The sequence below is a fragment of the Glycine max genome, chromosome 19, assembly GCF_000004515.6.
Source record: "Glycine max cultivar Williams 82 chromosome 19, Glycine_max_v4.0, whole genome shotgun sequence".
Lineage (NCBI taxonomy): Eukaryota > Viridiplantae > Streptophyta > Magnoliopsida > Fabales > Fabaceae > Glycine > Glycine max.
This window is the reverse complement of record NC_038255.2, coordinates 2,331,485-2,345,506: the sequence shown is the minus strand read 5'-3', so window position 1 is coordinate 2,345,506 and position 14,022 is coordinate 2,331,485. Positions and strand designations below refer to the sequence as shown.

Below are 14,022 nucleotides of genomic sequence, written 5' to 3'. Positions count from 1 at the left end.
AATAACAATTAATAACAACTTTGACCACTCTAAAAAAAACAAAAACTTTGACATTGTATTTAATTCTCATTTTTTCACCTATTAAAGAAAAGTAAGAAAAAAAAAAAAAAAAAACCAGACACAGCACAGAGCCCCATAACACTATTCACTTGATTCCTTTTATCTCTGTGGCTTTACCAACCTAACCGTGATTATTCATCATCATCATACTACTACCATGCTCTAATTCACAACCTCAGTTAAAACCAAACCACTCACACTATAAAACCACACTTCACACCTCTCTCTCTTCCCAAACTCTTGTTCTTCTCCCAAACTTCCTTTGACCACTGTCCACCAACACACACACTCTCTCTCAACTCTCTTTGCTTTCTCTACCAAACCAAAAAACGATATTGACACTGCAAAAAGATAGCATATATCAAAAGGGGTTGTTGTTTCAGATCTCCTTCATTCAATGTAAAGAAAAAAGTCACAACATGAAACACCTCACAAGGCCTAGATCTCCTTGTTCATGGCATTGAGACTCTGGTTACTCTAAAAATCCCATTTTGATTCCACCCTTTTGTTTTTTCTCACTTCAGAACCTGTGTTTCATAGTTTGGCGGTGTTTGTTTGTTTGTGACTTGTTCTAATGGCTGAAGCTGCTGAGCCTAATAAAGCATTGCCTGAGGCAGAGAAGAAGAAGGAGCAGACACTACCCTTTTACAAGCTCTTCTCATTTGCAGACAAGTGTGATTGGATGCTCATGATCTCTGGCAGCATAGGAGCTATTATTCATGGCTCATCCATGCCGGTTTTCTTCCTCCTCTTTGGTGAAATGGTTAATGGCTTTGGCAAAAACCAAATGAACTTGAAGAAAATGACAGAAGAAGTATCAAAGGTTAATTATTTAATCAATGAATTCTTATTATCGACACCTTCTATCAGATCCAAGATCTAAAGTTTTTATGTTTTTAATTATTTTTTCTTTTCTCTTCTTTACCTTAATTTTTTCTCATGATCGTGATTGCAGTATGCTCTCTATTTCGTGTACCTTGGCCTTGTCGTTTGCATATCATCCTATGCAGGTATGTTAAATTTTCTTTCTTTCTTTTTCTAAAAAAAAAACTGAACCTTTTTTCCCTACTTTCTCTCTCTTTGTTTTGTTGGTCCTAACCTGTGAACAAGAATCGATTACACTTATTGGACCATTGCTTCTGAGACTTCTTCGTGTGTGACTATTGTTGTTGTTTCATGAGCCACTTCACATCGATCCCACGTGTCTGTCAACAAAACGCACTCGTCCTTTTCCTTCACTTGTCAATCTCACTCTCACCACTTAAGATTTTTCCTGCCTAACATTATTATCTATCACTCCATTCTCATCTTTATCATGTATTAGTATTACCATTGATGATTGGTACACATTTCTATTACCTTAATTAAATAATTGAACCCCCCTACCATGCATCAAATTTTGTAACACTAAAAATAGCAAATAAAAATCATCTACCATTTCTTAATTCCTTAATTTTTTTTATGATGAATTAAATTTTTCACCAGAAATTGCATGCTGGATGTACACTGGGGAGAGGCAAGTGAGCACACTGAGAAAGAAGTACTTGGAGGCAGTGCTTAAACAAGACGTTGGTTTCTTTGACACGGATGCAAGAACAGGAGATATTGTTTTCAGTGTTTCCACAGATACTCTTCTAGTTCAAGACGCTATAAGCGAGAAGGTGCTTTTGAATTTGTCATCTTTCTTGTGTTTTTCTCTCTCTCTCAATTGTATGAAGAAAAAAAAAAGAACAATTTGAAACCATGGCCTTCTTGGGGGTAGTTAGTTGATTGATATCCATTAAAAGTGGGGCCCTACATGATCATAGAAAAAAATAGCGCACGTTAGCTAATCACGGTTTAACGTGCGCCAGTGTTAAGTCAAGTCACATAACTGATGTTGGAAGTTCTTTCATGGTACATTGAAATCATGGCCTTCCGGGGTTGCTGATTGATATCCATTACAAGTGGGGTCCATTTCCATACATACTTGATCATAGTACAAAGTGGTGCACGATAGCCAAAATGGCTTAACATGTGCCGGGATATGTCACATAGCTGATGTTGCATTGCAGTTTCCTTCATGGTATGAATAGAGAAAAGAACATATATAGAATCCATGGTCTTCTGGGGTTGTTGATAGATATCCATTAAAAGTGGGGTCCATTTCCATACATGATCATAGTACAAAGTGGTGCACGTTAGCAAAACATGGCTTAACGTGCACCAGGGTTAAGTGACATAGCTGATGTTGCATTGCAGTTTCTTCATGGTATGAAAAGAAAAAAGAACATATAGAAACCATGGTCTTCTGGGGTTGTTGATGGATATCCACTAAAGTGGGGTCCATACATGATCATAGAGCAAAGTGGTACATGTTAGCAAAGCACGGTTTAACATGCGCTGGGGATTAGTCACATGGCTGATGTTTTCTATTTTTTCGTAGAGTTTTTGTAGTTTTATGTTTGTTGGTTTATCATTTTGTGATGCTGCTGTAGGTGGGGAACTTCATACACTATCTATCAACGTTTCTGGCTGGTCTAGTGGTTGGTTTTGTTTCAGCATGGAGGCTTGCACTTCTGAGTGTTGCAGTGATTCCTGGGATTGCCTTTGCTGGTGGATTGTATGCTTACACACTCACTGGCCTCACATCGAAGAGTCGAGAATCTTATGCGAATGCTGGCATCATCGCCGAGCAGGTGAGGCTACTTCTTCATGGTTGGACTACTTGGTTTTGAACATATCATGTGCATGAATGTTGCACATGTTTCTATTTATGGAAGCAACACAAGATTAATATGTTCATGAAATAAAATGTTTGGATGAGTTGGTTGTGCTTGTTGTTGTGTTTGTTCTATTTTTTTTTAACCTTTGTTGGTGTATTTTCTTTTTTTAATCTGGGGTTATGGAAAAGCTTTTGAATTTTGATCCTCCTACTTTTGAGAGCGCATGCTCTTCTTTCATGTGAATTTGCGCCTTGTTTTAAGTTCAATGGTTGTTTAACGTGTGAAATGATGTCTTGTCGTGTGAGGCACTCATGAAAGTTCCTAGCTAGCTTTTTTCTCTTTTGTGAGTAAAATAATCAAAAAGCATGGTGATGATGATGGTGGTTGTGTGTTGCTCTAATGCCAACTATGGCCCTTGCTTACAATTAAGTACATGATAGGAAATTATGTCTTGCCTAAAGTTGCTTACTTTTTTAATTGTTTTAGATCTGTCCTTTACATTGATTTCCATAATCATTGGCTCAAAAATTGCCTCCATTAGAAAAAAAGAAAAGTGCCAGATTAATGTAGGGACTAATTAGTCTGCATTATGTGCAATTTGTACAGGCAATTGCTCAAGTTAGAACAGTTTACTCTTATGTTGGTGAGAGCAAGGCATTGAATTCTTATTCCGATGCAATACAAAACACATTGAAGCTTGGATACAAGGCAGGGATGGCCAAAGGTTTAGGCCTGGGATGCACATATGGAATAGCTTGCATGTCTTGGGCACTAGTTTTCTGGTATGCTGGAGTTTTCATCAGAAATGGACAAACAGATGGTGGCAAGGCGTTCACCGCTATTTTCTCGGCCATTGTTGGTGGCATGTGAGAGCCTAATTTGAGTAACTTTTGATGATTCTGTGTTAAACTTGTAATGAAGCCCAGCCTTTTGATCTTGACATGTTTGTTTGCTTCAACAGGAGTTTGGGACAGTCATTTTCGAACTTAGGCGCTTTCAGCAAAGGCAAAGCTGCTGGATACAAATTGATGGAAATCATCAATCAGAAACCAACCATAGTGGAAGATCCATCGGAAGGAAAGTGCTTAGCTGAGGTTAATGGCAACATTGAATTTAAGGATGTCACTTTCAGCTACCCTTCGAGGCCGGATATGTTTATCTTTCGCAATTTCTCAATCTTTTTCCCTGCTGGTAAAACTGTTGCAGTTGTTGGTGGTAGTGGATCTGGAAAAAGCACAGTTGTTTCCTTGATAGAAAGGTTCTACGATCCAAATGAAGGTAACTAAGCACATTTAACTCTCTTGAAGGAGCAAATTTTTGGTACTACTATGACATTTTTGTGATACTATTGAAATTTCTTGCTTATGAAGATAACAAGTTTTGATTATTGGATGAACAACTATGTTGATCTCTTTGAAATGGCCAAGCAGGTCAGGTTCTGCTGGATAATGTGGACATTAAGACACTACAACTAAAATGGTTACGTGATCAAATTGGGTTGGTGAATCAAGAACCTGCACTCTTTGCAACTACCATTCTTGAGAATATACTCTATGGAAAACCTGATGCAACAATGGCTGAAGTGGAGGCTGCTACTTCTGCTGCAAATGCTCATAGCTTTATTACCTTACTTCCTAATGGCTATAACACTCAGGTGGGGGTAGTACTAATAATTTTCAAGCCTTACTAAGTTGTACCAATTTCTGGTTTTGGCTTAAAATTTGGTCATTTAGTACTAGTCAAGTGTGTGTGAATTACAGTACTTTGTGTTTCTCATCAGGTAGGAGAGCGAGGAGTTCAATTATCTGGGGGCCAAAAGCAGAGAATTGCTATTGCTAGAGCTATGTTGAAAAATCCAAAAATCCTTCTATTAGATGAAGCTACTAGTGCTCTTGATGCAGGGTCTGAAAACATTGTTCAAGAGGCACTAGACAGGCTCATGGTTGGAAGAACAACCGTGGTTGTTGCACATCGTCTATCAACCATAAGGAATGTTGATACCATTGCAGTTATACAACAAGGCCAAGTTGTTGAGACAGGCGCACATGAAGAACTCATTGCCAAGGCAGGCACCTATGCCTCACTCATTCGGTTCCAAGAAATGGTTGGAAATAGGGACTTCTCCAACCCATCAACTCGCCGGACACGGTCATCTCGCTTGAGCCATTCATTGTCAACCAAGTCCTTAAGCCTCCGGTCTGGAAGCTTGAGGAACTTGAGCTACCAGTATAGCACCGGAGCCGATGGCCGCATTGAGATGATATCAAATGCTGAAACAGACAAGAAAAATCCTGCCCCAGATGGATATTTCTTCAGGTTGCTCAAGATGAATGCTCCTGAATGGCCTTACTCAATCATGGGAGCTGTTGGTTCTGTTCTTTCTGGATTCATTGGCCCAACTTTTGCTATTGTTATGAGCAACATGATTGAGGTCTTTTACTTCAGTAATTATGCATCCATGGAGAGGAAGACTAAGGAGTATGTCTTCATTTACATTGGTGCTGGTCTCTATGCTGTTGGTGCATACTTGATACAACATTACTTCTTTAGTATCATGGGAGAAAACCTCACCACAAGGGTCAGAAGAATGATGCTTGCCGGTATGATTTATTTTGTGTTAGTGTGCATGTGTGTGGTATTCTCTACTTTACTTTGTTCTCACATTCTCTTTCAACACTTTCTGAAAATATTGCCAAAAGTCTTGGCAATGTTTTGTGAATGAATTATTTCTAGCAAATAAGTGTTTTAAAGTTTTTTCAAAGGATAAAACTTAAGTTAAATTTGTTTTAGGTCAATCAGAGTTAGAGTTTCATCTTGCTAATCTATGCAAATAGTTTTCAAGGCCAATCATCGTAACTTATGCTGATCTTTTATACAAACTTTTGTTATGCTGATTACCGAAGTAAAACTCTAATTCTTATCGGAGATCATTACTAAAGGGGCATGTGTTTCAAAAAGCTAGTAAAAAAAGGGGTTATGTTTTTTCTTCTTCTTCGAAATAACAAATAAAACAAATACATAAATTTTGGTATTTGTATTGTTTTTTTATAGCTATTTTGAGGAATGAAGTTGGATGGTTCGATGAGGAGGAGCACAACTCAAGCCTTGTTGCAGCTCGCCTTGCCACAGATGCAGCTGATGTCAAGTCTGCCATTGCTGAGAGGATATCAGTGATTCTACAGAACATGACATCTCTCCTTACTTCTTTCATAGTTGCTTTCATAGTTGAATGGAGGGTTTCCTTGCTCATCTTGGCAACTTTCCCTCTCCTTGTTCTAGCCAATTTTGCTCAGGTAAATTAAATCTCACACCCTCCTCCTCTCTAATCATATGTTTTTTCTTTTTTTAATATTGAATCTCAGACCTTATGCATGTTTTCCCAAATCTCCCATCCCATCCATAGTGGTTTTAAAAGCAAACATTATCATGATAACATTCATATGATATGCCAATGATATAAACTACTATAATAAATTAGATCCAAGTTTTGATGCAAGTTTTTGTAGCACTTTTCTTCTCCCAAGACATGAAAAATTGTTTTTTAGCATGGTTCAAGTGAACTTTTAAAATTGTCTTGTTATTTGCATGTGTTGACCTATGACTAGTGGTGGGGTCAGGCCAAGGGGGTAACTCTAGATTTTTTCTATCCCAAGATTCTTATATATCACTAGTGTAGTGTTAGATCCTTACCTTATACTTGGCCTTTTACACTGGTGAAAATCTAGCTCCACATACAAGCTGGCATTAAACGACAAAAAAGCTAAAACAACAAAGTCCCCACCCAAAGTTGAACGATGCACGTGCCTTCTTCCAAGTCCAGTGCATTAACTTCTGGGAAATAAATAACTCATAATATATTGGCCTATTAAAAGCACATTAATAATGGCCATTAAATTTTAATTTATTTTATGGGTACAGATTCCATACCTGACCATCAACTTCGATGTCACACACTGAGACTGGTCTTGCAGTTCAAAATTACTACTACTATTATATTATTATTATTATTATTATTATTATTATAATACTATTATTGTGAGTTCTAATATCTCTGCCAACTGTCTATGGAAGTATATTTTAATTTATTATAGTAAAGAATTGAAGATAGAAATCATGCTCTTCATTGGTAGAATAGAAATCCTTGCAGAGCTAGACTCATTTTTTAAAAAATATTTTTTGGGGTACTGAAGAGGAAACTTCATTATATTCATTTTCTTATTCATTATTTTTCTGCAAACCCCAAACCTTTTTTATTTGTCTAGGAATCTGAACTTTTATTTTTTAGCTCCCCACCCGTGATCGTATTCAGTCCTTTTTCAGGTCCTAGACATGTGACCTTCATAGTCATTTATTTATATATTTATATATTATGTTCAAGTACACCCACTTACTATTTTTTAAGAGCATTTTAATAAGTTACAATTTTTGATTTTCTTAGATATATTAAGTGTGAAGATTTATTAATATACATCTACTTATTTTGTAAAAAGAATATTTTAATAAATTAAGTTCTATTTCCATAAAATATTTCTTCTAGAAAATAAGTAAACTTACGTTAGTAAATTTTAGGGTTGAATGGGTGAAATATTTGTGTTTATTTTAACCATTGGAGATTTTGACTATGCACGTGAGACCATGTGGGGTTTGCTGCATTTACATTGTTTAGCTGTATATGGATAACACCTCAGCTGTTTAATTAGGACATGCATGTGAGTAATTCTGGAGATAGTATCACATGGACTTTCTACCTTGCTTTTTGGGTGCACAATTCTCGATCCTGCTCCAATCTAATTGTTTGGTAAAAGTAGTTAATATAGTGTCACATGTAGTTAATATATATTTTATCATGGAGTTTTTCTTTTTTATTTCAAAAGACAGTTTTTAAAAGTATTTTGCAGAACAATTTTTGGGTTATGTTTTTTGCTGTAACTTTTGTCTTACTTTGTGTAAAAATATTATTTTTCTGTTTATAATTTAGGGATATAAGTTTTTTATTGTGCATATTTTTCACGGGAATACCCCGCACGATGTAAAAGCGTAAAAGTAGTGATGATTTTCACTTTCGCTTGTGTCGATGATTCCCCCGGAAAAGCATGCAAAGTTAACAAAATAAAAACTTAGACAATACTAATAATTAGTAAATTCAAAATTTCCCCTAGTTGTTTTTACTTTTCATATGGGTTAACTTTTTTAATTAATGCTAAGTATTTCTACATAATTTTTCACTTAATCTGTCACACTTCACAATAACATCGCCTTTGTCACACTTAGGAATTAGGATGACACATTAATATTTTTAAAAAATGTCAAATTTCACAATAATAATAGGATGACACATTAATATTTTTTTTAAAAAAAAAAAATCAAATTTTCATGCATCATTTTCAAACTAATAACAGTAGAGTTAATACTGTAAGGGGTAGTGTTCTAGATTCTGCGCATGCTATAGGCACAGGGCAAGAAAATAGACTGATTGATCAGGGACATGTACGTTATTATCTATCAATGTCTTTTAATGTAGTAGTTGTCTATACCATGCATGTAACATTCAACATTCTCTCTCCTCCGGGTCCCACCCCCACCACCCCTTTAGCCCGTTAGGTTCTTTTTTTTCAGTGGATTTATTCACCCTCACTGAACCTTTTTACCAAAAATGAATAGTGTGCAATTACTGAAAATTACCAACATCCCTTTGTCCAATCTTGGCAGAAGCTCAACATTTAATTGTTAAAGTTTACCGTTATACTTGCAGTTATTTGTTACCCTCTTGCTTTGCATGGATTTAGTAGCCAACAAAATCCAGTAGCATAGGTTCAAGAATTACTCTTGCTTCACGTTCCCAAAAGAAAAAGTTTAAGAGTATTACTACAATAAAACTAGGAACTTGTTAAGATTCAGAAAACATTTTTTAGTTTTCAATTTTGGTTTATACAATTATTAATTTTTTTTATTTAATTCAAAGGTTTCTGAAGATAAAAAATAAAAATACAAAACCAAACATGTCCCAAGTGTTTCTAATGTTCTTGTCTTTTTGTTTAGGTGTACTTTGAATATTTTTTGGTGTACTCATGTTCTTGTCTATTTCACTGTTTGTATCAATGTGGAATGTTAGTAACACATTCTATAACATATTATTATTTCTTAAAATTTATCTGAAACTACAAAATCATAACCGAGACTCATTCAATATAGAGTGAAACCTACAAAATTCTTAATAAGTTTTAGTCATTAATAATGTGTTTTGCTAGCATTTTTCTGATTTCAAATAATTTAATCTTAGAAGTTAGAACATCCTAGGAATCTAACTTGGTTTGTGTAGAATTAGAACATTATGCTGTTGATTAAGTGCTAACAATGGAATGATTTTCTCTGTCTTTGGATTCTGCAGCAACTATCTCTAAAAGGGTTTGCTGGAGACACAGCCAAGGCTCATGCAAAGACAAGTATGATAGCAGGAGAGGGAGTGAGCAACATCAGAACAGTTGCAGCATTCAATGCTCAGAACAAGATGTTATCGGTGTTCTGCCACGAGCTCCGAGTGCCTCAGAGCCAGAGCCTGCGCCGGAGCCTGACATCCGGCTTCTTGTTCGGTCTCTCTCAGCTTGCCCTCTATGCCTCCGAGGCTCTCATTCTATGGTATGGTGCACATTTGGTCAGCAAAGGTGTTTCAACCTTCTCAAAGGTCATCAAGGTGTTTGTGGTCCTAGTGATCACTGCGAATTCGGTGGCTGAAACCGTGAGCCTTGCACCGGAGATTATTCGCGGTGGCGAAGCTGTTGGTTCAGTGTTCTCAATCCTCGATCGATCAACAAGAATTGACCCTGATGATCCTGATGCTGATCCGGTTGAATCGCTTCGCGGGGAAATTGAGCTCAGACATGTTGATTTTGCATACCCTTCTAGGCCTGATGTGATGGTGTTCAAGGATTTTAACCTTAGGATCCGTGCAGGCCAGAGTCAGGCTCTTGTGGGGGCAAGTGGTTCGGGGAAGAGTTCTGTTATTGCATTGATTGAGAGATTCTATGACCCTATTGCTGGAAAAGTGATGGTGGATGGAAAGGACATTAGGAAGTTGAACTTGAAGTCTTTGAGGCTTAAAATTGGGTTGGTGCAGCAAGAGCCAGCACTTTTTGCAGCAAGCATTTTCGAGAACATTGCATATGGGAAAGAAGGTGCAACCGAGGCTGAGGTGATTGAGGCCGCGCGTGCTGCGAACGTGCACGGATTTGTGAGTGGTTTGCCTGAAGGTTACAAGACACCGGTTGGCGAGAGAGGCGTGCAACTCTCTGGAGGGCAAAAGCAAAGGATTGCCATTGCAAGAGCCGTGCTTAAGGACCCCACAATTCTTCTACTAGATGAGGCCACAAGTGCACTTGATGCTGAGTCCGAGTGTGTGCTACAAGAGGCCTTGGAGAGGCTAATGAGGGGTCGCACCACGGTGCTCGTGGCTCATCGTTTGTCAACCATTAGAGGGGTTGATTGCATTGGTGTGGTTCAAGATGGGCGCATTGTGGAGCAAGGTAGCCATTCTGAACTTGTCAGCAGGCATGAGGGGGCATATTCTAGACTCTTGCAGCTACAACATCATCACATATGAGAATATGAGAGAAAGAGATTATTGTTTTTTTTGTATTTGATAAATATGACCTTGTGGGGGTGATAATTATGTTTGGGTCCCATTAACCTCATGCTTTGGTTTTTCTTTTTTTCTTTCTTTTAGATGTAGATATGTGGGATATGAGGTTTGTAGCTTGAGTTCAAAGTGATCTATTTCCAATGGGGTATCAATTATTATATTTAATCACATGCCAATGGTGCATAAGCCTGTCATCTATCTTCTTTTTTTTAGCCTTTTCTTCTACCTTCCTATTAGTACAATTTATAATGTCTTGTTGCTGCCCTTTGCTTTTTCTACATGCATGTAGTCAGCAAATAACTTGCATTCACACAGTCAACAATTCTTAATCGTCTGATTAAGATCGAAGAACTCATATTTTATCGCGATCTTCATTCAACGGTTGCAAAGTGCTGACTGCATGAATGTGTGTTTTGTTAACATGATTTTTTCTTAGTTAAAGATAAACATATGGCTTTTTCTATGGAGGGGGCCCCTATAAGAGGAGTAGTGGCATTGCTGGAAAATCAAACAACAAAGAAAAAACGTACTTATCTCCTTTTTTTAACAAAATGGAGACACAATCAGTTGAGGCAGATGAGGGATGGGTGAAACATTATTCAATGTAATGCTTTAAATCTTCAAAATGACCCCACTTGATGCTGTCTAGAAGGATTTCCCTCTCTGGCCACTCATTGAACATGAAGGGGACTTTATCACACCACAATTAACTAAAATTGAGTGCACCTTTTATTTTCTCTCAAGAATTTTTTTTTTTTTTTGGGGGGGGCGGGGGGGAATATGAATGGCCCCAATGTAGACAACATAAGCTAAAGGATGCAAATCAAGGACAGATCTCTCATATCCTTTTATCACATGGATCAGACTTACTTGTAACCTTCACTGAAAAGGATGCTACCATCCATATGTGTACTTGGTCTGCCACAAAAGTAAACAGAGAAAGTTACAAGAGAGATTGGTCCCTTTTAAGGTCCTAAATACATCTGCAGTGACCAGTGTGTTTAAAGTTATGTATGAGGGGAGGGTTTGTGGAGAAGACAAATGCATGGTTATGAGCAGGAGAAGTGGAGAAAATGATGGGTGGGAAGAATAGAGATCAAATGGGGTGTGGAAAGAGATTTTCAAATGACATTTGGTTGTTGGAAGGATTGATGATGCATCAGCATCAGAGTGAGCCTCAATTATATGTGCCTGCAGACTGAGTTCAATGCATGTTAAGTACTGAATTGAATTTTGTGTTGGATTTTTCAGGATAATCTTGTTTAGACACCATATAAGTCTATGGCTAGGACTACTTATACTAATAGACAAAAAGATTCCAATTATTTTCTGTCATTTGGCTAATTTCCTTCTAGATAAATTCAACACTTTTTTAAGCATAGAAATGACACGTAACATGGGGATTGAACTTAATCAAAGAAAATGCGATGTTTTTCTCTGCCTGTGGATCAAAGAATTGAATTGGATGAAGATACGATGGACTATTATATCCTGTTTTAATTTGTTTGGTGACATGATAAAGTAGAATAAAATTATCAAACTTAGTTTGTTTATTTGTTCAATAGTGATCCTAAGGGAAACATTGCATTAGGAACAAATATGATATGATACAGCAAATAGCCCCTATTAATCCTCACTTCACACAATCATATTACACTTTTTATTATTTTTTTATTTCACCACCTAACAGAATCCATGTCTGCCATGGATATATGAAACCTTGCAGAGGAAGCTAAAGAGAAAAAGAAAATGAAAGAAGTTGTGATTAGCATAGAATGAATTAGCTTACAAGAGTTGGTTATTACAGTTGGTTATAAGAATAACTAACTTGTAACTAACTAAATTAACGCTAGTTACAATATGATAACTTGAAATACAGAAATTGAAATGCACCAGGCATTAGAGCCTTAGTAGACATGTCTGCAAGCTGATTTGCTGAGGAAACATGGAGCAATTTCACAAGTTCTTTTTGCATCTTCTCTCAAACTATATGACAATTAATCTCAATGTGCTTTGTTCTCTCATGAAAATCAAGATTGACATCTATGTGAAGAGCATATATATTATCACAATACAAAGCAGCAGGTTGTTGAAAATTGATTTTGAACTCTTCAAGCAGGAAAGTAAGCCATTTTAGCTCACAAGTAGCACTAGCCAGTGCTCTATACTTAGCTTCTGAGGAGCTTTTGGATACAATGGCTTCTTTCTTAGACTTCCACGAAATCAAAGAATTACCAAGTTATATGGCATAACCAGTAATAGACCTTCATGTATCAATGCAGCTAGCCCAATATGGATCACTAAATCCTTTTAGATGAATGCTACTATTGAAAAAAAGAAAAATCCCTGCACCTGGGGACCCTTTGATGTATCTAAGAATTCTAAATGCAGCTTATTGATGAATTAAGGTAGGTTTAACAACAAACTAACTTAGATGTTGTACATCATATATGATGTATGGCCTTGTGTTGGTCAGATAAATCAGTGTGCCGATTAGTCTCCTATAGGAAGATGCATCACATTATTACTGTTAATCTGTCTTTTTTGTTGAACTGCATAAGAGAAAACCTTAGCTATGCTAGGTAAAGGATACATCATCAGTACAGTGGACTGACAGTGTTGAATTGATCATTCAAACTCTTAAGAATTTGCACAACTTGATCATGCTTCTTTCTATACATAACACTAGTAAGAACATCACATGTACCTTTTGGATTACATGTACACGCTGGATCAGGCCGATAACTTTCCAACTCATCCCAAATAATATGTAATCTTGTAAAAATCCCTACACCTAGGGACCCTTTGATGTATCTGAGAATTCTAAATGTAGCTTGTTGATGAATCGAGGTAGGTTCAACAAAAAAATTGACTTAGATGTTGTACAACATATGTGATGTCTGGCCTTGTGTTGGTTAGATAAATCAGTCTACCAATTAGTGTCCTATAGGAAAATGCATCACATCATTACTATTCATCTGTCTTTCTTGTTGAACTACATAAGAGAAAACTTTAGCTATGCTAGGTAAAAGATCCACATCAATACATTGAATTTGACAGTGCTCAATTGATCATTCAAACCCCTAAGAAATTGCATAGCTCAATCCTGCTTCTTTCTCTCTATAACACTAATAAGAGAATCACATGTACATTTTGGATTGCATGTACACACTAAATCAAGCTGATAACTTTCCAACTCACCCCAAATAATATGTAATCTTGTAAAATAATCAATTATGGTTTTGTCACCTTGTCTGATAGATGTCATGTCCTGCTACAATCCTGATATTCCTAACAAATCATCTTATGAATATCTTGATTTCAGGTCCTTCCATATGTCTCATACATCATCCATCCAAAGTATGTTGTGTCTGATTGAAGGTGAGAGTGAGTGAACAATCCAAGAAACCATCATGTTATTACACCTTTTTTGTGCTACATGAAGAGCATGATTTGATGCAAATCCTTGAATTGATCCGTCAACAAATTCAACTTTGTTTTACATACTCAATGCAATAAGCATAGATCGACTCCAGGAATTATAATTCTATGAATCGAGTACTAGAGTAACCAATGTTATTGCAAGATTCTCTCCTGGATGAAGATAATAGGGGCTGCGGA

General features: G+C 36.8%; 1 protein-coding gene across 1 annotated transcript; it reads left to right on the top strand.

The window, feature by feature from the left end:
- Positions 1 to 203: 203 nt before the first annotated feature.
- LOC100780618 (ABC transporter B family member 19) lies at positions 204 to 10,569 on the top strand. Its single transcript, XM_003554362.5, has 10 exons — positions 204 to 883; positions 1,016 to 1,070; positions 1,546 to 1,721; positions 2,538 to 2,738; positions 3,372 to 3,631; positions 3,727 to 4,043; positions 4,196 to 4,419; positions 4,546 to 5,365; positions 5,817 to 6,058; positions 9,154 to 10,569. The coding sequence occupies exons 1-10, from the start codon at positions 635 to 637 to the stop codon at positions 10,360 to 10,362; spliced, it is 3,753 nt and encodes a 1,250-aa protein (XP_003554410.1). The 5' UTR covers positions 204 to 634; the 3' UTR covers positions 10,363 to 10,569.
- The last annotated feature ends 3,453 nt before the right edge of the window (positions 10,570 to 14,022 follow it).

What these genes read in the sequence shown, in the direction of transcription:
- LOC100780618 (XM_003554362.5), top strand. Translation starts at nt 635, where the DNA reads ATGGCTGAAGCTGCTGAGCCTAATAAAGCATTGCCTGAGGCAGAGAAG. An exon ending in TGACAGAAGAAGTATCAAAG is followed by an intron (nt 884 to 1,015) that starts GTTAATTATTTA and finishes TCGTGATTGCAG; the next exon opens with TATGCTCTCTATTTCGTGTA. An exon ending in AAGACGCTATAAGCGAGAAG is followed by an intron (nt 1,722 to 2,537) that starts GTGCTTTTGAAT and finishes ATGCTGCTGTAG; the next exon opens with GTGGGGAACTTCATACACTA.